Source organism: Platichthys flesus, chromosome 2, assembly GCF_949316205.1.
Source record: "Platichthys flesus chromosome 2, fPlaFle2.1, whole genome shotgun sequence".
NCBI lineage: Eukaryota > Metazoa > Chordata > Actinopteri > Pleuronectiformes > Pleuronectidae > Platichthys > Platichthys flesus.
Genome location: NC_084946.1, coordinates 17,564,464 through 17,589,102, shown reverse-complemented (window position 1 = coordinate 17,589,102; position 24,639 = coordinate 17,564,464). Strand labels below are relative to the sequence as shown.

At 42.7% G+C, this 24,639-nt stretch overlaps 1 protein-coding gene across 10 annotated transcripts in view; it reads left to right on the top strand.

The window, feature by feature from the left end:
- Positions 1-313: 313 nt before the first annotated feature.
- cadpsb (Ca2+-dependent activator protein for secretion b) overlaps positions 314-24,639 on the top strand; it is a 60,528-nt gene continuing 36,202 nt past the window's right edge. For 7 of the 10 annotated variants that reach the window (XM_062402913.1, XM_062402885.1, XM_062402878.1 and 4 more), the window contains exons 1-3: positions 315-899; positions 14,314-14,427; positions 16,507-16,839. In XM_062402913.1, the coding sequence (XP_062258897.1) occupies positions 564-899; positions 14,314-14,427; positions 16,507-16,839 (783 nt within the window). In that variant the 5' untranslated portion in view covers positions 315-563. Of the gene's footprint in view, positions 900-14,313; positions 14,428-16,506; positions 16,840-24,639 lie in introns of all 10 variants that reach the window. The other 3 variants (XM_062402902.1, XM_062402892.1, XM_062402921.1) reach the window with 1 other exon arrangement.

Here is a 24,639-nt window from a genome sequence, read left to right as displayed (position 1 = left end):
ACTGCAGGACGGGACGATTCAGTGGAGCTATACGATCTCAAGGACGAGCCGCCGCGCATCCCTCACTGCCCCGGTTCACGCGCTCAGCACCGCGGACAGCTCCACGGCAGCAGCAGGAGGAGGAGGAGGAGGAGGAGGAGGAGGAGGAGGCCATCACCCGCTCCCACCAGGAAAAAAAAAAAAAAAATCTCTCTCCTTCTCCTCATCCGTACACTACTCCCCCCCCCGCCCCCTCCCATCCTCCCCTCTCACCTCCCCCCTCTCACATCCGCAGCAGTGACTGGCCAATAAAACACTGAAGATACGTAAGCAGCGACGAGTGCTCGGCGCAGGCGGAGAAAGCTCAGTGTGAAGCGGACTCAACCTCCTCCAGCTCCACTCGTGCTGCTGACATCCCTCCCTACGACCAGGGCCTCCCCCTGCCTCCACTCCAGGCATATTCCACCATTTACTGGCAAAGGATTAAAGACAACGGCACAACCATCACCGGGGCACTGACAACTCTCCTCCACACTGAGAAGGTTCGTTTTTTTCTGTAGGGACGCGTCGCCTCTAGTTGCAAGATGTTAGACCCGTCGTCCAGCGAGGAGGAATCTGATGGGATAGTGGAGGAGGAATGCAAGGAGGCGGCGGCACCCCAGGCCGGGACCCGCATCTCCCCGAGTCGGACCAGCGAGAGCTCGGGCGGACTCGCGCCCAGCAGCAGCAGCCGCAGCAGCGCCCGTCCGACGAGCCCGAGCCCGTCCGCCGCCAGCGAGGAGAAGGAGGACCTGGAGAAGCTGCAGAGGGAGGAAGAGGAGCGCAAGAAGAAGCTGCAGCTCTATGTGTTTGTGATGCGATGCGTGGCTTATCCATTCAACGCCAAACAGCCCACAGACATGGCAAGGCGACAGCAGAAGGTAAGGGCCCTCGGTGCAAAAGGCATCATTATTAACCACATGCTGACGAGATGCCTGCTCTCATATCTCGGATGCTGTCACCGATGACCTACATAAGCTCGAACACACAGGGGTTTATGGGCCTATACAGCAGCGCATGGGTTCAGAATGCGTCCCAGTGAAACCACCGTTTGTTTGTTTGTTTTCCTGTTTTTGACGCAAACTGTTGAAATCCTCAGAGCGTGACAGGAGCACATAAAGGCGCTCCGAGCTCCGGATAGTGAAAGGACACATGGCAGCAGCCTGTGTTGCTGCAGAGCTGCAGCCTGAGTGCGGTCTCCACTACACAGGCTCACAAGTGAGATCAATCCCAGAGCCCCCGCGAGCCCGTTAACCGAAATGGCGTTCGGGAGATGGTGGATGGCGCTTTGAAACGGGACGGTGTCATTGTCCTTGTTGGCCCACATCTCACCGAAGACCTGCTGTCCATTTGTTATGCAGCTGTTCTGTGGCTCCACGTCCTGCCCTCCTGGCAGATACCCAATTCCAACCCGCTAGCGCCATCACTTATCCCGTCAATTTGGCCTCCCAAGGTGACTCCTGGGCACAGACCTCTTGAGGAGGGTTGCCTAATAGCCTGCCTCCTCTGCAGAGGAGCCAGGCTCCTCTTGGTGGGCTGCAGTCAATTAATTGCATTAACGTTTACTGACAAGAACGTTCTAATTTAAATTCAATTTTCAGAGAAAATATAATACAGGAGGTCCAATCTTTAGAGATTTATGACTTCTTGGGCCCCATCCTGGTTTCACTGCTGCTGTGTGGCTCCATTGTTGTCGGAGCCAGTGTGGGCTCATCAGTCCTTACTGTCAAAGTCTCAGAGGCCCAACTGGACCACAGGAACCTTGATTCTTCATCAGGTCAATGGCCCCAGTTTCTTGTCCTTGGTTTGTGTATTTGAAAGAGCATCCAGTGTTTGTTCTCCCAGAACGTCACAACACTTAATTAAAAATGAATGGGTTCATGCAACGACGAGCCTGTTTCGTGGCGGGCTACCTTCAAACACTAATCCCTCAGTGAGACACTCGCCCAGGTTTCTTGTGGCTCTCCTTACAATGCACGAGTTGTGTTCGGTTTGGCCTCTGTGGACCTGCAGAACGTTCATTCAGCTCAGCTCATCCCAGGCTGATTGTGTGTCACCCACTGCGAGGAAACACTGTTAACAGTACTCAGGAATACACAGTTGTTTCCGTGTAACCCCACAGACAGTTTGTCTTCCCCCGGACGCAGTTTAAAGCCATATGGTCTGAATGTTCTGCTGACTCATGCGCGAGTGCATGTGGGAGGTATAAGTAACGTTTCCATCTATTTGTTTATTTGTAGTCCCACTCAGCGTAGGTTAGCGATAGTCTAATGCATGCTTAGTAATGCACTTTCATATCTGGATGTGCAGACAGGCTCTGCTGTGGGTGAGTGAATATCTGGATAAACAATCCAGCGCTTGATGTCAGACCAATCAAAGCGCGTCTGCCTCCAGTCTGCCTCTACACTTTGATTCGCTCTCTAATCTCTTCAGGAAAAAACATATGTGCTGCATTGAGTCACAACAGTGAAGTAAGTTGATTAATTACACAGAAACATTCAACAGCAGTGAGCTTGAATATACGTTTATTACTTTCTGGCAGTTCTGTGCTTTTATATTGTCATGACATTTTAAAGTAGTCGTCATTTAACTACATTGTAGCCCTGTGTGGTTATGAGGAAATAATTCATCACATATTATAAAGAATATGTAAAGAATATAATAAACATTGCCCCAATAGATTTCTCCATTAACCTTCTGTGAATGCGAGCTCCTCAGACGTCAATAAACAATAATCTATTAAGGAATATCCTCAAAGCGTTTGCTACACAATCTAATTTTTAGCTATTTTAGATCAGTCACAGAAATATGATGAAGCAATTTCTGTAATTAAAAGACTTAAAAGCCTTGGAGAAAAAAAAACAAAAAAAACATGTGGAGCAGCTCCATGATAATCCGTTATTAGAAGCTCTGGCACAAAAACAGCAGCGATGGGCTATCACAGAGAAACAGACCGAGCTGCGGAGGGTGCGGGCTCCACGGATGCTTCTTGAAATGTATTGCTTTAACCTTGTGAAAGGGTAACACAATAGGACACAAGCAGGCCGGCGTTTCCTTTTTAGGGGCGACGAAAACATGTTCTCACTCGGGCTGAAAGACGTCTTTGCCAGCTGCAGTATGGAGGCCGCTGCCGTCGAACGTGTGGGTTGAGTGTATATGTGCATATTTGACTAGTGGCACATGTGTTTGTATTCAAGGCGAATTGTCTTGGGACACATTCAAATGTATCTCCCTCCCTCCCTAAGAATATTTTATTATTAAATTATTCAGGTTATAGACAAATATAGACTTTCATGGTGTAATTTATGGCGTTTTGTGACACATTGTGGATTCTCCGTGGGTCCAAACCTCCTCCTGACAATGAGCTGGACGTGTGTACACAGGTATAACACAAAGTGTGACTCAGAATGGGAAGAACATGACGGAAATCCTTTTCTGTAGATGGCAATATCAGTGTTTACATTTTGGGGTCATCTGGTCGGCCCACTTGTGCCCAGAATAAATATCTCAATGACTGTAACATGCGATTTTGGGCAGACATTCATGGTTCCCAGTTGTTGTGTCTAAATGACTTGATTCCCCTGACCTTTCCTCTAGCCCCACAAGCTTCTCATTTGTGGCTCTGTGTGAAATATGGCAGCTCCTGCATGGAGTTTAATCAAAATTGGTTCTCACATTCATGTTCCTCTTAACGTCGATTGTAAAAATGAAACTGATATCTGACTCTCCATCCAGCCTCAAAAATGTCATTGTGACAACAAATTTTGTAGAAAACCTGACCCATTCCTTTGCTTCCACCAAGTTCCATTGGGTCTGTGGCTGTGCTGTATTGTAAAATGCTGCCAAATAACAGACAAACAAACAGACAAATGCAGATGAAAACATCATGTCCTTGGCAGAGGTAATTAGAAGGACACCTAGGGTGTGCACACCTCTGCCAAAGCTAATGGCTACGGTTGCCAAAATTAAGTCCCTGGGTCCGCCTGTTTATCCCACCTGCTTTAAAATTTGATGGATTCTTTCTTGGGTCATGTCCCACCCCCTCCACAAGATTTCACAAAAATCGATTCAGTAGTTCTAGTCGCTAACAGAAGGACAAACAGATGGAAAAATATCCTCCCTGGCAGGACAGAAATATACAAAATATCGAATATTCTCAGTTATGTAGAATTGAATCATAAATGAAAGCTGTCACCAAGTCAAGAAGAATAACATATTAGTGATCAAACTGCAAAACAAAACTAAACATTGATGGATCCAAATCTTCTTAGAGATCACAGTGTTGGTATTTTTTCAGAAGTGATTATTCTCTCAGTTTGAGTTTTTTTTCTTCGAGTGGGACGTGTGACGGCCCAAAGAGAATCAGACCCAATCAGCCCATGTGCCAGCGGGTTGGTTTAATAGAGTGCTTCTTGGCTCGGCTCTTTAACACCATACATTATGCCCCCGACACTCTGAGGGAGAGGAGCTGTGAACTGTGCAGCAGGATACGAATGTGAAGTGACTGAAATGGATGCAGACGGCATCGTTGGTGTTCAGTGCTGAGACGGGTCTATATGGATTCAGATTAATTTCATTTAATTTAGATATAAACCAGAATAACAGTATTAAATGCAAAAACTGTTGATGACACAGTGTATTTGTAACAGATCTGTAAACAAGGATGTTGATAGTAAGGGCATGGGTGTTATCTCCACTAATTTGCCATTTGTTTTGGTAAATTAGTTAAATTGTTGATGAACAATATTAATTAAACTGTGATTAGAGGTTAATGGTGAAGTCATCAGCAGATCGCATCACTCGAGACACGAGGAAAACCACATTAACACTAAGGAAGAGCTGGGCAGGTTGTCATACAGGCAAGAGCATGCATAGACATGATTATCAAATATTTGCTGCCGATGAATGTCAATACATCTGTTATGTCATTACAATTATGTCAATACATTATGATTCTGTGGGGGCTGGAGCGTTTTCGAACTTTTCGATAATGGACAGATGATGCCGATATATATGTGCAAGGAAACAAAGAGAGAGGGAACTGACATCACTGGAAGAGGCATCAATAAATAATAGGGAATAAGCTCCAGTGTGTGTGCAGCAGCGATGTGTGTAGAGTGCATGATTTAATAAATGATAATGTGTATTGACGACAGCTCTTATGTCACTGACCTGTGCATTGTCTCCTCCCTCTCGTCTCTTCCTTGAAAGACATTGAGGTCATTTTCCAGGACTACTCTCCGTCTGGCTGATGAACCTGTAGACACAGAGGACTGAGACTGAACAGCCGGAGCTCATTAAGTTCATGAAGAGAGGGGCAGTGAATGGAGAGCTGGAGAACTGAATCCTTCAAATTATTATTTCACACTTTTAAATGGCATTCTGCCTGAAATACAGCCATTTGTGTGAAAGGCGAGCTCAGATTTGCCGATAAAATGCCAATCAGCGTTCGAAAGCTGGTTTCGAAAATGTTTGTCTCTCCTGTCGCAGATGTGAGGCGTGTATTAGCGCCACTTACATCAAGAATAAAGGTGTTCGTCCACGGTGCGACTATGCAAGTTGATTCCAAAGGGATGACAGCTGAAAAGCAGCAGGCGTCATACCCCCCCTCACCCACGGTCTGTGCAGCAGCGTGCACCGTATCACAGATTCCAGACTGAAGCGTCTCCCTCTGCTTATAAACCGAGAGGGAAAGCTAAGACTCTCTTTTATTCTGTGTCATAATATGATCAGCTTCTTTTCCTAAAGGTTCGACTAGTTCGAGAGCGACAATCACAGTCGGGACAAAATTGAGTGATGATGTTTACGTGTTTAAATAATTCAGTGGTGTGACCTGATATTTAGGGCGCAGCTACCCGCACAAAGGCCAACCGAAATGCAAATCTTACAGTGCAGAGTCTCTGTCTGTCGCCGTTCAGGAGTCAGAGTGTGAAGGAAGCGTTGTTTATTCCTCATGAGGCGCAAAGATGTTTCTGATCTAGCTTCTAGATCCTGCTCTAGAAAACCTCGTACCCGGAGTTGTTTCTCTCCAGCACAGTATGTACTTATTAATAACAGTAGAACCCACATAGTCTATGTAATCGTGTCTCTTGCACAAAGCTCCAACATAATTTGGGTAAAGACAAGTGTGAAGCGTCTACAGTTCAACCTTTACACTGAGGGACACTGTCCTCGGACATGAAGAAGAATTGTCTGGATGAGGACAGTGGACGTGTCCTCAGAATGTATGCATGGATTGGAACGAATTAATCTGCAGAGCTCCTGTCATTTTCTTTTTATTGCTGTGTAGAATATAATCCCTGCTCCCAATGCTGGTATTTGGTTAAACTCCGAAAAAAAGGGTAAAAATAGATCTAGGCTATCTGCAGCTCTGGTTGGCAAAGTTGAAAATGCAGATACATCATCACCTTGATCGTGATGGTCCTGATCAACCTTTACAAAAGAATCAGGCCTGCGTCTGAGGTTTATTAGGGATTTTTTTTTTTCGCACCGAGGAGGTTTTGTTTTCAAATTGTCTGTCGGATGGTAACAGTCATCATAATGGATGATCTTGATGGAAAAAAAAATCTGGCACATTTAGGGAACCAGTATTGAAAAATGTGTGCACTCTGCAGATACTAATCAAATCGGGATGAAGGGAATTTAAATGTGGTTTTATAGTGGCACGGTTTGGACATTTAATTTTATTTTCTAACAATCATTCTGGTCAAGATAAAAAAACAAAAGCTTGTGAAAAATTCTCTTAAAACTGCTTTTTTTGTCTGATGCACTGTATGAACCAAAACTATGGAATTTAACTCTATAGAGCGTTAGTAAAACCATCAAGCATTAACAGTTTGGGCTTTTCGCTTGAATAAATCAGTTAATCAAGTGATTGATTAATAGACTATTTAAGCTCTAATTGAAATGAATCATCTTGGAAGACGGTTGACCTCCATCCAGATGTTCGTATTAACATGTGTATTTAAAACTTGGTTTTTGAGTAGTAGCTGAAACCGGTGGACGGTGGGAGCAACCTCGCATTGATCAGTGTGCTCTTGTCTGAACAGTACCCGCGACTACACTGACAAATGAATCAAGAGAACTTCTGTGTCTTTACACAATGTGAGGCTGCACATCATCTCCTCTGTGTCTGTGGAGGCAGGCGGTTGGTTTTGGTGAGCGCCATGAATGCGTTTGTGCTGTTGCGGCGAACCATATGAGAGATTGCTTCAAAGGGGAAAATCACTCCGGGTTTGAATGGGAAAAGAGATTAGCGGCGCTGGCTTTCCATATTAAAGAAAGAGACAGAGGTAAGAGCTGTAGCCGGATCATTACCGCTCGGCTCTGTTGGACCGCTCTCTTTCCCTCTTCCGCTGATGACTCTCACTGAGTCATACAGAACAGCAGCCGGGTGCAGCCGTGAGGACGTTTGCCTCACAGACTCAAAGTTTCTCCCCTGAGTTATTATGACTGTTACCTGTTGTGAGCCATGCCCTTTAAACAGAGCCACTGCACAACCCCAGCCCCCCCCCCCCCCCCCGTCCCCCTTATCAAACAAAAAAAAACACATCATCGTCTGAGCTACAGGGATCTACTGGCAGAAATGAAATAATTGTGGTGTGTATTCGTTCATGTACAATGACCTCAAAACTAAGCATTGTATCATTTCTTGCACTTAATATAGACCGTTGGTATCTACATAGGGAACCTCTTGCCTGGAGTTTGCCGTATTTCTACAAGAGCCTAGATTAGAGCAAACCAAACAGCGGCTCTCGAGGGGCCGGGGGTCTTTTGCGTTTCTACCTCACCTGAAGGCCATTGGAGGTTCTCCTACTTGCTTTGGAAGGGAGTTTAGAGGGGAGGAGTTTTACGTTAGCTCTGCAGTCCCGCAGCTCGAAGCCAAAAAATCCTACACAGTGGTTCTTTAAATATTCCCCGTCAATTTATTTTCTAAATACTGACGTAAAAAGCAAGTCGGATGGATGTAATATGTTTGATCGACAGTCACTACATCTTCAACAGAGATACAAACCTTACTGAGTGCCCACTAAGACCAACAGACCAGCACACAGGAATAAATAGAGTGAGTGAGATATATATTGACAAGACAGGGAAAGAAGTGATTTGTGATGGAAGGTTAGCAGCCCAGGATTTATTTCTTTAGAGTCTTGATGAGGGTAATGCACCAGTTAAGGACACAGATACCAACCCACAGTCAGTTTGTATCCTCCACAGTTGCAGCAGTGCAGTACAGGGTATGGACTTTTTATTTTGAGCCAAAGCTGAGTCACAATTTTTTTTCGAAAACATTATAAGATATTTTTCCTTTTCATATATAATTTCAAGGTTTGCCTTTTCTAAGTTGTTATTTTTAATATCGGAGCTTAAACATCTATACAGCATCATTTAGCTAAGAACAGTCAGCGATCTGTTGGGCTTTCATGTGAATGAGCTGTGCTATAATTAGATTTTAAAGAAATTGGCACAAAAGTGTCCTTTTAAATTTAGGAGAAATGCTATTCATAAGCTACAAATAAAAGCTGTGACTAACAATTTTGTCAATTATGTAAAAAATCTGTTGCGCTTTTCATTTCAATTGCTCAATCATTAAATGTGGCTCAAGCTGAGGTCTTGTCTGACTAAGAGTTCAACATCAATTCTCATCAAGACCTATCTCCAATATGGAGAAGCTTTGAAATCTCATATTTAAGGAGCTGCATGCAGCGACATTTGAAAAGTTTGCTTCATTGAAACAATGCATGAATTATTTATTTGATTATTTTTATTTGCACAAGTTCTTAGCATGAACCTACAGACAGTTTGCGATGCACGTCGCTGGATGGGGTTTCAGACAAATACACAATGGTCAACTATAAAATGCTAATAAAGCAGTATCATTGGGTTTGTTCTGTGCTGCTTTATTAGCATTATACATAATGTTTATATTTTAAACACGATTACATAAAGTCTTTATATTAAAATGTTGGAATCTCAATAAGCAACAGACAGAGCACACTACCACATAAGGAATCTCAATTTGTCAGTGTCCAACATGCAAAGCAATGTAATGGACGAGATTGATTTTATTATTTTGGACCAAATTAATGCAAATTGTCCCATTGATTTCATCTTCCCTGTGTCGGTGCCGTTGACGTTGCGTAGGCTTTTCTCCCCAGTAACTGAATGAGCATAACGACGAAACCAGTTGAGCTGTGCGGCAGCTGCCAGTGAGTTGGTGGTGTGATAATGGATGACTGTTGCAAGAAGGGGCTTAGCTGGTTGTGAACACTGTGTTCTCCTCTATGTATCAGCGGGGCCACAGCTCCTGAATATGACAACAGCGTGGAGACTGGTTATACAGAGTGAGAGTTCCCGGTTTGTGAGTCTGGCTAAGTCTGCAGAGTGCACACCTGGCTGTTTACGACCCCGGTCGGGTGGTGTTTACTGACACAATGCCATGTGTGTGTGTGTGTGTGTGCGTGTGTGTGTGTGTGTGTGCATTTGTTTCTTCAGGACAAAGCTGTGTGAGCGTGTATGGTTTGGGGATAATAGCGTGTGCATCTGTCTTTGTATAATTGTACTTTTATGACCACAGTCGCCGGATGATGCTGCCGTTTGGTGTTTGATGACGCTTGTTGCTGGTGGATTTTGGGCAGCTGTCATGCAGCGCTCTCTGCCGCGCCCGGGTTTGCTGTTTGTTCAGATGTGGGCCGGTGGTGTCATCTGCAACACGAGCAAAGTGTGCTTTGTCTAGAGAGGGGATCCAACCATTCTGTGTTTGCTGAAAACCAACATCAGCATTGGAAACAACTCTTTCCTGAGCAAACAGATTTAAACACAATAAGAGGGTTCAGTTTGGGCGTTATCTATTTCACTGCATGAAAGTTTACCCTCCACATAAACCTGAACAGTGCATTACACACATTTCTCCCTTTTATATAGCCGTGCACGTTTTTTGGCTCCATTTGGATGTTTCCTCAGTGCTTTTATGGATGAAGTGTATTTACCAACTGCCCACCACTGAAAACTAGCAATTTAATTTGGAGCCATTTAATTTTGGAAAACGCCTTAATTTAACTTGCCTTTTAGATGTTATGTAACTTCCAGGGAAAGCTTAATAGTGAGTCAGCAGAGGAGCGGCCTCACTGCGCTGTATTGCATAGTAGCCTCAGTTTATACTGCATTCAATTAACTAATTACTGCTCTCATCATTTCTCTACAGCCAATACGCTGAAAACTAATCAAACTATGCTGAGGAAACAATTTGCGAGATATAAGAATAAGGATAATATGAAGAGAATCATTAAATATAATTATTGTGTATTTATGTAACCTTCTGGTTTAGTGTCTGGCTCCTTTCTCTGGTGTCAAATGGTGATTATATAACAAATGCATGTTTTCTTACTATTCACACACCCACACACACACATGTCTAAATTTCTTCAGCTTGAAATTTTATAAAAAATGTAAATTATAGGTATTTGCGTTGTGTCCTCATAAAGTCAGTGTATAAACTGATAAAGGTCCCCACAACACGAGTCGACCACAACTTATTAGTGGACTCAGTAATATTAAAACCCCACCTTTATCCCTGAATAGTCTTTACAATATCTCAAATGTAACCATCCCCCCCACCATCATTACATTATAGGTGGTGACCGACAGCTGTGAAATTTTTTTGGGAGTATCTGTCAAGTCGTAGATGACAGACTGGATTATCCGTTTGTGCCAAAGACAAGGACTTCTTTCTGCACTCCAGAATAAAAAAAACTGTGACAAACGGGGCAATATGTAGAAATCTTTTTCAGTTCACTGAAGAATCACTAAAGGCAGCTTACGTTTTACAAGATAAGTGCCTGAGGGGGCTTAATACCATGGACCTTGGTTAAAGGCTCAGTGGGTTTTAAGATGCAGCACAGATACTTTGAAATTGTAGTTGAAGCTGAACGATTTTTACTACATGTCTGTTTATCGACCTTACGTTATGTTTATCAATGGGCATCACATAGACAATTACAGTTTTATGTCATTATTTGAAAAATAAGGGACCTTGAACCTTCCTCTGTTTACGGAGGTGCTTTATAAAAAAAATTGCCTTTCCTTGCCTCAACTACAAAAATGCTTATCATTTATTACAAGGCAAGTTTTTAGATGAAAGATTCTTGATCATTAAATATTTCACAGTGACGCCAATATTGTTTCAGCCACATGGTCGAACTATAAACTCTAATCCATAGTCATTTTGAGCTGTAATGAAGTTACTGTACATCAAGCCAATGCAGTGAGCACATCTCTTCTATTGATATGTGAAGGGTGATTAATGTCACTGCCTACTTCATTGCAAGCCAATGAATCACAGTTGTAACAGTGCAATCTTGATAAGAGCCACAGAGAGACAATCAATACCAGCAAAGCAGGAAAGTACGTCTTGGGAGTTTAGTAATACTGATGAAAATGGAGGCATTTCCTGTCATCCATCAACTTGGCTACTAATCAGCACAGTTCTCTAATCAGCAATGATATAAAACTGACGCAGCGTTGAAAGTCTTAAATACTTAATGTGGTTGAACTGTGGTCTGGTTAAGAAGTGGACATGTTTTCACTGGTTTCCTGCTTTGTGCTATAGTGTCAGCTCACACACTCAATGATTAATCAATAAATAAAAAAAAGCAGAGTAGAATTACCATTGTCTCACAAATGGCTGCGCTCCACAGCTGAAGCTATTGGTTTAACATCATATATGGTACGGTTAAGAATGAGAAGTTTGAAATTTTTTCTGTCAATTGATTCATTTAGCAATTGCTCAATTTCTTTTGCAGGTTGTGACCAAACTGTACACACAGCATACATCAGTTCATTGATTCAACACATGTATTTAACCTCTAAATTTGGGAAGAAACAAACCCTAACCCTAAATACAAAACACTACCAAACTGAGCTCTTTCTGTTCTGCTCTGTTCCTCTGTTATGGCAAACCAGTAATATTTGTTTTTTGATGCATTAAATCAATAACAAAAATCTGTCAGTATATTCATAACAAAGTCAAGCTTATCAAGGTCCATTAACCAAGACTTATAAAATCAGAGCATTATAGTTACCACTGCTGGTCAAATTTTGGGAATGCAATGTTTAGCATGTTTACCTTGAAGTAAAAACTAAAAAAAATGCATTGTAACTAAAAAATATTAATAAAAAAGGAAAAACATGTGAATGTAATATGAAAATATTTTTGGATTTGGACCTTTTCCCTTTTTGTAAACAAGTAAAACTGGTAAATAAAGGAGGTAAATAAATGTGTAGGCACATGCTCACACATGATCAATCTGTGCAGGCGTACAATGCACTGTAGACAGCGGAAAGTCAACAAACTCTCAAAACAACACAACACACAAAATGCGATAATTTCACTTAGAATTATTGCTATTTCCGAATTTAATAATGCATTCTCCAGGGGAAAATAAAGCACGGTCTCATTAATTAACACAAGTCTCTACATTAGAGACTCAATCATGACATGTATCACAGGGATTTCGACCATTGCATCATGTACATTACGAAAAAAGATAATCCAAAGCAAGTTTATTGGGTAAAATAATGAATATTTCCACCTTAACGAAGATATGATTTATTGCAGGACTGTTGCATTAGACTGTCTCAGTGAGCTGGTTCCTCGCTCCATCAGAAATTGACAGGCGAGTGGACAGGAATGAGTAAGTTGACTTCAGCCTCCGAGTGTCTCCATAGACCCGACTGATTTGTCTACTGTTGTTAACAGTAACATCTCCTGCCTCAGGATGTTCCTAGAACACTGTGGTCGATTAGAACATAGCAGGGATGTTTCACGCTTTCCATTTAATCTTACATCGAGATGTTGCCAAGGTGAATAGATTGAAAATCTTGAAGGAGAAGCACAAGTAATGATGTTGATGTTCTGTTGTGTGTTGTATGTGGATCTTTCATGTTTGGACACTGAGTGGTTTATCATGCTGACATTTGCTGTACCAGAAAAATCATGAATTGGCTGAAAAAGCAGTGATATTAAAATTAAATTTGTATTTGTTTTGCTTTCATTGACAGCAAGGTGGAGATCGTCACTTTGTCTTTGTGTCTCTCAAAATCTAATATGTGTGTTTTGTATACACCTTCATAAAGATTTCCTATTAGACCAAAATCAGGCACTTTGGCGCTGACAGATACATGTTATTTTAGATGAACCTTGTTTTCTGAACATTACTGGAACAGGGTCGGGGTGATATGATGGACACGCAGATGGTGTTGAGATTGCCTCACAGGCACATGATATGTGGTACTTTTCCATCACACTCCTACACTAAAGTCTGTCACTTGCAAAGCGAGGCTGATGCTCACGGACACACGGTACCAGCAGGTCCTTGAGCATGTTTGATATCCACAACAGCCTGGACGGTAAAAGTGAAGGCAGCTGTCAAAGGGAGATCATCAGTTTATTGACTGTTTGGTCACTGACACAATAACCATAGAGACAATAACCTAAAGACCAGAGTAAGGATTGAGACAAATGGAGAACAAATATCTAACATTTAAAAAAGTATATGGAATATATATATATATATGAACTTTTTTACCTCGCCTGTAACATTCATGTACAGGATATCCAAGCACAGCTGAGGCCTGGAAAATTTCCTTTTGGGGGCTGTTACAGAGGCATCGTGTCTGTGTGCGGTTGATGTTGTTATTTTGGCTCCATCGGACCGTGACTTACAAGGTCCACCAGAGCCATTTGTAGTTGAGTAGGTTTTGGTCGGGCTTGTGGATTGCTCAGCTCAGGCTCGGGAGGGGTATCCTCCGAGCAGAAGAATACAGCTACCTCTGGGGTTTAAATCACGTGTGATGGTAAACAGGATAGTAAGATTGACCAGCCTTTAGGGACACTGGTTGCCATCGTGCAGGCTTTGTATCGACAAGGCAAAGCTTCAATCTTAGTATTGCTCTCACCTTCAGTCAGTCTCTTTGACTCAAACAGATGCAGTCAGCAGAGGTGTTGGACCTGTTTCAACATGAAAGCACGAGGAGCTCGGGGATTAAGGGAGGACCTTGTTATTGAGATGCACAGTGAGAACAGCCAGTTGGTGTGATTTGGATCACTTGGTGAGGATGACCTGTGGCTTGCATTCAGAGGTGTTGTGAGCTTGACTGTCAGAAACAGATTTTTGGACTGCTCTGCTTATACCCCATGGCCAGAATGACCCATTCAGAATGGATCTTATATTCCTACTGCTTAAACTCACATGTGTATCTGTTGACACTCTCTCCTATCTGCTCTTGCTCCCACAGATAACCAAGCAGCAGCTTCAGCAGACCAAGGATCGTTTCCAGGCCTTCCTCAACGGCGATACACAAATTGTGGCTGATGAAGCATTCATTAACGCTGTGCAGAGCTTTCACGAGGTACCAACTCGCCATAACAGTAACAGCACAATCACAGTCAACCATTTTGTTGTCTGGGGACGTGATGCTTTCAAATTAGTCACCAAGTGCCTCGTGCTTTTACGTCATTCATACGTGTGCATGCCTGTCTATAAAAATGCTGCTGCCATTCACACCTAGATAGCACACATGTGTTATAAATAGCACTGTCGTCTATGCATCATATCCTCTGCCCAACCTTTTCAGCACATTTACAACAGGAAACGGACAGCTTTCAGTCTAAAAAGAACCCCAGTCTCTTGCTTTCCATGTCTGAATGCTTTTATTCAGACGACTGAGTGGTAAAATGAAGGATGAAGCTCTTCACTGCACAAATTATGAGTCAGGTCGGGTGGCTGACACAGCCATCTTTTCCAACCTCACTATTCAATCTGCAGATGAAAAAGTCATTATTATGAAGCATACAGTACAAAAGACCCGGCAGATAGCGGGGTACGTTAAAGGCCAAATCCCTGATGGAAAAAACAAGCAAAGCCATTATGAAAAACTGAAGTCTGAGATTGGACCCATCAGGAAACACGTAGAGACTGCAGTGGAAGTTAATTACAGCATGACCCCTACGTAGTTTCTAATATTTAATGTAAATGTGAAATATACTAGCAGTTAAAGCTGGGAGGGTAAAATGATTATGATAAGAACTAAGAGTGTGGGTTTTAAAAATTAACATGATGAAGGCTTTAATATACTCTGTGTATCCAAACTTGTATATGATGCTCACATACTGCAAAGGAGGCTCGAGTGAAAGTGAGGAGCGGAAGTGTCATGGAACATAATGAGTCTTACCAAAATCTACATGAACACATTTCTTAAAGTGACTAGCCGTGTGAAGATACGTTTATGAAACATGGAATATGACATAACCATAATTCGCTTTGTAGCTCTGCCTATGTTTCCCGTCAACTTTTACTATAAAGTTATAAATGCCAGTAGAATATGTGTTCCTGGGTGTTAAAGGCCCTCCCTTCGAGATGAGCTGTATAATATATCCTTTTTTAATGTTGTCTCAGACTTGTGACAGCGGCTGTTGAAACAATTATGTTTTGAAGTACTTTCCATTAAATGCAGCTATAATGATATTTATTATTGCACTTGTGTGACAGAAGCTGTGTAAAACATCCTGGAAAATATGCTGAAGATAAGAATAATGGTCAACACGAGAAATCAATGTGGCCCACTTCTCGTTTTGAAGAAGTGTCTTTGCCAGACTTTATTAGCACACTGACGATTGTGGAATAACAGATTCTTTGGCCACATTTTAACTTGAAAAACTTCAATAAAATTATATGTTTTTCAACTTTTTCTTCTCTTAGATAAATTAGCACCTCGTCCACAGTGTGTCTTCCACTTATCTCCAAACATATTTAATTAATACAAATTTTTTAATTCATACTAATTTCCTCATCCAATTAAAGTGGCCTCTTTATTGAAACAGTGACAGCCATGACTATTAGTGACATTATGTATGAACAAAAATGTTCCTCATGCTGTGGACTGAAACCAAAAGACTGACTTGAGATCTTACTCATTTCAGCTGCGCGCTTTTGTTATCCCCTGAGACATACACCCAATGACAAGGATAATGTACCAATGTACCGTAATGTTTCACCACAGTAGTTGTTTCTTTTTAGCCATAATGGATGCTGAGAACAAAATGTGACTGTCAGAGTGACAAAACCGTCAGCTCTGGTGGTTACTTCACTTGATGCTGTGACAATATGGCCGTGACTGTCTCTGTCAGTCAGTCTGTCAGTAGCAGGGGACAGAGAGCAGTCTCGGCCTTGTTGAGTCACAGCCTTGCATACTCTTTAATGTTTTTTATTCAACAGAAAAACAACGTAACGGTTTCCTTTTGCTGACGAAGAAAGACATTCACTGTTTGAGGGAAATTGCAGCAAAGCTTTCTTGGCAATGAGCTGTAACTATGAGTCTATCCAGAAGTCTCATTATCATCATTGCTCATTTAAAAGAAGTGCTTCTTTTCTGTGAATGTTTTAACTCTTGCTCAACTACAGTTATTGACATTGGTCTCTCACAATGTAGGTGTTCCTGAAGAGTGACCGTGTGGCTAAAATGGTCCAGAGTGGTGGCTTCTCGGCAAATGATTTCAGGGAAGTGTTCAAGAGGCACATTGAGAAGCGAGTGCGCAGCCTTCCAGAGATCGACGGCCTGAGCAAGGAGACGGTCCTCAGCTCCTGGATGGCCAAGTTTGACACCATCTACCGCGGTGACGAAGATCCACGCAAGGCACAGCAACGCATGACCGCGAGCGCCGCGTCCGAACTAATCCTCAGCAAGGACCAGCTGTACGAGATGTTCCAAAATATCCTCGGCATCAAAAAGTTTGAGCACCAGCTGCTTTACCAGGCCTGCCAGGTGAGTTCCTCAAGCCAACAGGGCATTTCCATCAAAAACAGCATTCAGTCTTTAGTGAATATTTCCAACAGACACCACAACGTCCGGTTCCCAACAGCTATTACATGTGCTGCAGGTTATAATCTGTAGATCCTGCGTTTTGCCTGAAGTTGACCCCAGACTGGCTATTAAGCTCCACCCTGAGATGCACTAATCTAATGTATCGGATCAGTATCAGCACTCAGACTGGGCTTATTGAGTGAATGGGGTATCGTCATTACATAATCAATGTATGTTTCTTTGACAATGTCATTACAAAATTAATTAATTCAGTCGGTCAAACCTTGGCCTGATTTTACCATGACTATAAAAAACAGTCCAATTAGCCTCTACCAGTCAGAGATAAAGGATACATTTTGGAAATGGGAGAATCAGATCAGAGGATCTACAGTTAAGAGAAGGTATTGGAGTCAGTATCATTTGGGTCATTCCATCCTCACCTTTTTTTGGCCACCTCCACATTTAACCCACAGAGTTCAGAGGTGACCCAACGACCAAACTGTCCACTTGAGTTAACTGCAATCAAACTTATTTACATTCATCAGATACATTATCTAAACATTTTCAAAATAAACTGTTAAATGTGTTGTAAAAACTGTATTTGGTCCTTTAGTGATATTAGTATTAAACTCAAAATTGTTATCTATGGTATCTGTCTAAGTTAAAAGATATGTCTTCTGATAACATGCCAGCAATACTTCATTGTTTATATATTAGTGGGCACTGGGGTGCTTCTGTCAGACATAACTCTCCTTCCCTTTCTGTCTTCACTGCCTTACTGCTCTCTAAGGGGAATGCTGAAAGCAGCACTAATCTATTCCTCCTTCAGGAGCTTGATTAAAAGTCTTATCATGGCAGGATTTGGAGGAAGCCTCCACATTTACATCTGCTCATCATTTAATGTATAAAAAAACCCTTACCTCTTCACTACATTTAAATCTAGTGAACACCCCTTTTGGGAGCCAATGACTTTAAAATGCTGAGTTTCCTTGGAACCAGCGTCATCCCTCTTTCATCAGTTGCTAATGTGTGCATATGGCAAGAGGTGCTGTTCAACAAATTAGATTGTTCGGTATTGTTCAAATGTCTCTGTTGGCAGAGATCGATACTGGCTCTGTTCTTTGCAGTCTTCATTAGTCTGATGCCTCTAATGCTGTGGTGCAATACATCGCCACAGCCTCCAGATCCAGTATGCATAACCAAGTCTTTGAAGATGCTTAACCTAGTTTTTTATCCATGTGCTGGCAGCAGAGATGTTAGTGGAGGGTCAGAAATCTGCATGCAGGAGGTAAAACCATGTCCCTGAACACAAGCCACACTGAGCAATACAGAGCTGCTGAAAAACATAGAACAATACAGCATCATGAAGGCACTGGTGTTGCAGATGTGTGTGTTAGTGTGTACAGAGTAATACTGGGAAGTAATACACAGATAATACAGATTTGGAACAGAGAAATAACATGTATCATTTCATCCAGTTGCTCTCTCAGCTGTTCATGGAGTCGTCCTTCTCTTTTCACTCGCTCTCGCTCTCAGAGTACTAATGGTGGATTTGAACATCTCTCCCTAAATGATCAAATCCACGCTTAAAGGAGAGGCTCAGGGCTTCTGGGATTTGATGAAAGGTTTTCATTGACTGGCTGAAATTCAGAGGCCAGGTTATTTTTTTTTTTCATTTAGCTTTTTTGGGGAGTATTTCCATTATTTGTAGTTACATCTAAACAGCAAAAAGCAAGCGCTGGTCTATTTCTGTCTCCTGCTGAAGTAAGAGCAGATCCTGGAAATGAGTAAGACTGATTGGTGCGGCCAGCAGCTGTTCCAGCCAGACTCTGAACACACTCGGCTCCCTAATGGCTGCAGAGGTTTTTTGGGGCTGTGGAGACACCAAGAGTGACCAAACAACTGTAAGGAAGCGTTCGGTGTCTACACTGCCAGAACCATCATGTGTTGCCGACCGTCATAGGAGGGAAAAGATTTGTGATTGAGAGTCTGGCAAACGTTTGTTTGTTTAGTTTCAGACTGTCAAGGGAAAAAGTGGACAAACAAGATATTCTGCTTCTCCAATGTTCTTTAACAAAAGAATATCTAGTTAGTAGTAGTGCAGCACACTCCGCACCCCCCGCACCGGATGACATTTACCACATTCTAACAGGATCTTGAAAAAGCATTTATGATGCTTACAGTGACACACTGTTACGGTTTGAGGGAGGAGATGGACCCAGGATGCAAAGGTTATAACAAAAAGGGGATTTAATATACAAAAACGTCTTTTAACAAGACAAAAACAAAACAAGAACACTAACAAAAGTAACACTGGCGCCAAGGCGCACTGAGAACAAGGAATGAGGAAGCAGAAGGAGCTGGTCGAAACCGCAGGAACAAACAAACAAACCATCTCTCTCGACGTGTGGAGAAAACAACGAGTGCAACCCGACACCAGACAAAGGGAAACAGAGGCTTAAATACACAGCAGGACGGCCGGGGCAATTACACCAGGTGAAACACATGAGGATTGGAGAGCACAATCGAAGACAGGAAGTGAGACACCGAGAAGCTGAAACAAGACAGTGAGAGCAAGGCTACAAAATAAAACAGGAAATAGAAAACACACAGACTGAAATTAACAAACTAAAATGACAGGACACCACAACACACATCAATAAAACACAAATCCCAAAATAATCTAGTTGACACTTTACAGGGAAAAAAAGATATTTGATATCTACATGTATCGACCTGTAGTAGCATGTTTTATACAGCTTGTGCTTTAGGTTGACATGCATCAAATAAGAAATGATAATCAAATCCATTTACCATTAGATATGTAGGAACATTTAATCAATCATCAAAATTAAAATGATCTATTTTCTGTCCATCAACGTATCACCTAATTGACTTATGGTTTCAGCGCCAGTAACCTTAACCCTTATTTACAGTATGTAATGCTGAGGGTTTAAATCACTGATTTTTTTGTCACATCAGCAGATATTCCCACTAAAATTATTCCTTAATCTCAAGCGGCTGAGTAAATAACCGAACCCTTGATACGTCAAAGTAAGGCGGAGGCTCCTCGGAATGAGACTTTACCCCTACAATCATAAAGCAGGGCCTGTGGGCCTCCCAGACTGACAGACCATATTCAAATCCACTTTCCCTCTTTCAGGCTTTGATGAAACTCCCTCTTCTTCTCTTTAATTTGTCTTGTCAGCCACTGTTAGTTTGGAAATGAGGCCTGAGCTCTTCCTGGTTGAGCCTCTATCTGATATAATTTGGTAATGGAGCCTCTTCACTGCACACAGACAGGGAGAGGGTGAAAGCATTTGCTATGCCCGGCTACCTCTAGGCTGAAAAGGCAGTGGTGCTGAAATGCAGGGGGAAGCTAGATGGAACCTGCTTGGTTTTAAATTGAGATAATGTTTATTATGAGGAGAAAAAGAGTCAGTGGCCATGAGCTATTTTCGCCAATGCCAGAGGTTTTGGACCTGTCACATTCAGGTCAAATAGTTGTGAATATTTTTCAATAGGTTCAAGGTAAAATTGAATGTGGAAGCATTCACAAGTGCATTTTAATCATGAGGGTTAGGGTTAGGGCTGGGGTTAGTATAGTCCTCTGGCACGGGTACTGCATTCGCCATTGGGGTTTAAAAGTAGTAATTTTTCCTTTTCGCCGGCTCAGTTGGTCTCTCCCTACCTGCCCTCCTCCTGCTGAAAACACCCCATCACATTTTGCTGTAAAGTTAAAGAGGTCAGTAGATGATAATTAAGAGACAGGAAGAGGTTGGCGAGGGGGGACAGCCAATGAGAGATCCAAACTCTGTTGATGAGAGGACAAGAACGACAGGGAGAGATCAACTGAGTCAGTGAAGAAGAAAAACCTTCTACCTTCAACCATAATGGCTGATGCAGTCACCGTGGGTTTGGTAAAAGGAGGACTCTATGCTGTGTGTGTGTGTATTGAAGGAAATGCGGTCCGACCATTGCACTCAACTCTAAACTTAACTTGTTACTTCGTCAGCACAGTTTAGGCTTTAAACTTTGAAGTTGCAGAACGTCAGTAAGAATCCCAAAACCTTCAAAGACAGATCTGTAACACCGAGCGCCTCCCCACTTTACTTCAGCCGTCACTTTAATGGCCATTAGGTCTTTGTTTCACTGTAACATAGTGAAAGATGATTTTGAAAGTACACACAAGCACATTTTGTAATTAGCATGCCTTGAATGTCTCCAAACTCACAAAAGAGAAGCGTTTTCTCACATTGTGCACTTTTCTAATACACACACACGCAGCAGATCTAAATATAGACCAGCTGCTTCGACTCCTCCAGGTCCCATGCAGCGCCAATCTAGTTCTGCCCGCCCAGTCTTTGTTCTCGACAAGAATCCACCCCTGGTCGGCTGTGATGTCTGCTTGTTATGTCCCAGCATCCACCGGGGAATCTGTCATCAGCTGGGCAGTTAACTACCCACCTGCTTCTCCTCTGTCACCTTGAACCTGCTGTCAGCTTGGCCAGCACTGGGGCAGTGTCACCTTTATTAAGCTGCATTCGGCTGTCAGCTCTGGTAACAAAGAGGGAAACTCACCTTTTTGCCAGATTTATTTCAAATGGGATTGCGTGTCCACCTATATCAGCCTGTGGGCTACTGACAGCAGTGACCTTTCTGTCGTGGTGGGCCTGTGCAGATTGGGGTGTGCTGTGGGGCTCAGCAGGGGGTGGCTATTAGTTAACCTGCACACTGACCTCCGGTGCTACTTCCTCCCACAGACAGAACCGCCTGTGCGTTTCTCTCCTGTCAAGGCAGAGTCGGAAGTAAGAGCAGACACCGGCCCCCTCCCCCTTCAGATTACCTGCGTCAGAGTCACTCCTCTCACGTTAGGCATTTTGTAGATGAGCCGCCTCAGTATTAAATTTAAGTTCTGAGGTATTGCTGACAATTGTGCAGTCTTGAAATTTTACCTGGACGCATATAGATTTAGGTCGGTTGTGTTTAGTGAGATTGGGACACACACACACACACACACACACACACACACCGACACACACACACACACACACACACACACACACATAGATGACAGAAGAAGCTCAGCGTCAGTCAGCGACAGCCAAGCGGCTGGATTTCCAGGCATGGCACTGACAGTTGTTTCAGGATTGCTGGCACTGCAGTCCGACCGGGCCCAGAGCTCGGAGTGTTTTGACAGGCAGCACGGATCGCCAGCAGCAGGGGAGAAGAGGCTGCTCAAGCACAGCTCAGTCAGGAAGGCAATCACTGTGTGTCACAGTTATGGTTGTGGTTAAATCTATTTTTTCCACAACTGGACACGACAAGAAAAAAAAAATAAGAACCCCTCCTGCTTGTGAGACCTCCCACCACAGGATGATCAGCAGTGTTTCAGCCTCGCTGCGTGGCGGCACAGTGCTGAGTTCTACTGTGCTGCGTTTCTTCTGCAGCTGGTGGCACATTCTGATTATCTGCTCTACTAAACAGGAACTCTGGGTTATGTTGCGGGGTGGCTGCTCAGTGGCCACCACTGGTAATACACCAGACTTGACGGTTCACACTAACTGTCATCTCCTTAAGAGGCCGTCTGGTTGACATCACTTCGTAACGTCCGGGATGATCAACAGAGCCATTTCCAGAAATTGGTAAAGCGGGAAGAGTTCATACCAGAGAAAAACATCTGGATTCAAGACAATGATTTTAACAAAAATGATCTGTATGAGCAAGACTGCGGTTTTGAAGTCAATCAATAAACAGATCCCCCGACACGTGTTATTGTTTACCTCCTCCATATCCTGTTTGGTACCTGATCTCAGCCGGAGCTTGTGCTCTTAACGGCTGCAACGAGACTCCAGCTCCTTCTCTCTTTAAAAGGATTGTTGGAAGGGCAGAGAATCAATTAAGCCAAACCTAAAAGACAAGGCCTTTCGATGTAATAGGAGAGTGAAATACCATAGTGCACAGAGAGGTCAGTTCTGGCACTCGGCCCAACAGCAGGAGATCAGCACTGTGAATCATCAGTTAGACAGACGTTGAGAGATGGAGAAAGTTTGATCTTATCCTTCCCAAACTAGCCAGGCAAAAAAACAAACATCAAATCATTGTTGCCTTTCAGGGCATCTTAAGTTTATGAGAAGAGCAATTTAATGCAACAGAAACACAAAACCTACAATTTTATAAATGACATTTGCTGCTGCTTTGTATTCAAATAAACGTTCTGTCTACTTCCTCAAACTAGGAGATAACTCAAATCAAAACTAAAAGTTTGTATCTTATAAAAACTAAGTAGCCAATGGCTTAAATGTCTTCATATTTTCTTCCGCAGAAACGTTTGTCCACCAGCTGCTTGTAACTGATTTGTAGATCTCAAGGATTTTGAAATGTATCGATGTGAGGGGCGAGGCCACGTTGATCATATTTGTCAGTAAAGACTCAGAGAACAGGTTTGCGACTCCCCAGGTACGACTGCTCGCAGATATGTCTCAATGAGTCTGCGGTCGTCAGAGAGGATGTGGCGTTGACTGGTGAGTCACAGCATCGAGCCCGACAAGAGCTGGGCCGTATATCTGAGAGAATAACTGAGGGAGTGAAGCACAGGAGCGCCAGAGAGAGACATCAGCCCCTCTCTTCTATTTCCTTGTGTCAGCTAATGTAAAACTCTCATTCATTATTGATGTGAGAGAACCCTGAATTCTTCTGCTTTTCATTACTCCAGGGCAAAACCCAGGCTAACAGATGTCCGGCATCCTTGCCCAGGGGCTGAAATTGTCCGATGCCAGCAGTTTTTAAATTACATTTTCACGGTTTTTGTCCCTTTAATTATGCTAAAACTTTGAAATTGTTTCAACGCCTTCATTTACAGATACGATCTTTATATTTCTTCTCTCTAACCAACCATGTCAGAAAGATGAATTTTTGTTCTGCTGCTGAAAAGAGAGAATTTTCAAACACTCAACAAGGAAAAAAATGAAAAGAACATCTCTATGGTGATGGCTGCGTGGTGAGGGAGGGAGGAAGTTCCTTTTGATTTTAATTTCGATCTTATAATGTGCCGCACCATGCTGCTATGATTGTAGACAAACTCTGATTGGCCTTTTTTATGCTCGGCTGTACCATTCCCATCAGAACCAGTCACAACCCCTTTTGGATTTTGCCTTGACAGCAACCGCTGCTAATCTCGGTTTTTGTCTTTTACTTTAAAGTTAAACTTAAAGCTGTTTGGTGCATTTTACATTCAGTATTTCTCACTAATTACTACTGTAGTTTTCAATGACGTTTAACACTCTGATGATTCTTAACCCATGGACAGGCTGTACCGACCGTGTATACTGGCGTCTGCTATAATGAACACATTGAATGCATTTCTTTTCTCAATAAACATTTGCTGCTTAATTTTTTTCATCCATGTTTGCTAGCTTTCGGTCTTCTTCCCTTTCTTTACAGGCACATTGCTAAACTTTGTTGCATGTTATCCCTCCACCAATAGTTTGGTTGAATAGTGTGAAACCATAGCCGTGGTAATGAGGTCTTGTTGATACACGTGCTCGACCCATCACTAATCAGTCACAAACATTTGTGTGAGAGTGTATTACAACTTCGATAAGTTGTATCCATTGACCTTTACCGCAGCCGACCTCCAAGTGGCCATCGAGATGGTTTGGCTTTGCTCTCGGGAGATGTCATGTCGTCCATCTTTATAAACAGTCTATGTGTGAAACCAATATCGGGGTTGACGTTACACCAACTGGGACCCAGTCATCA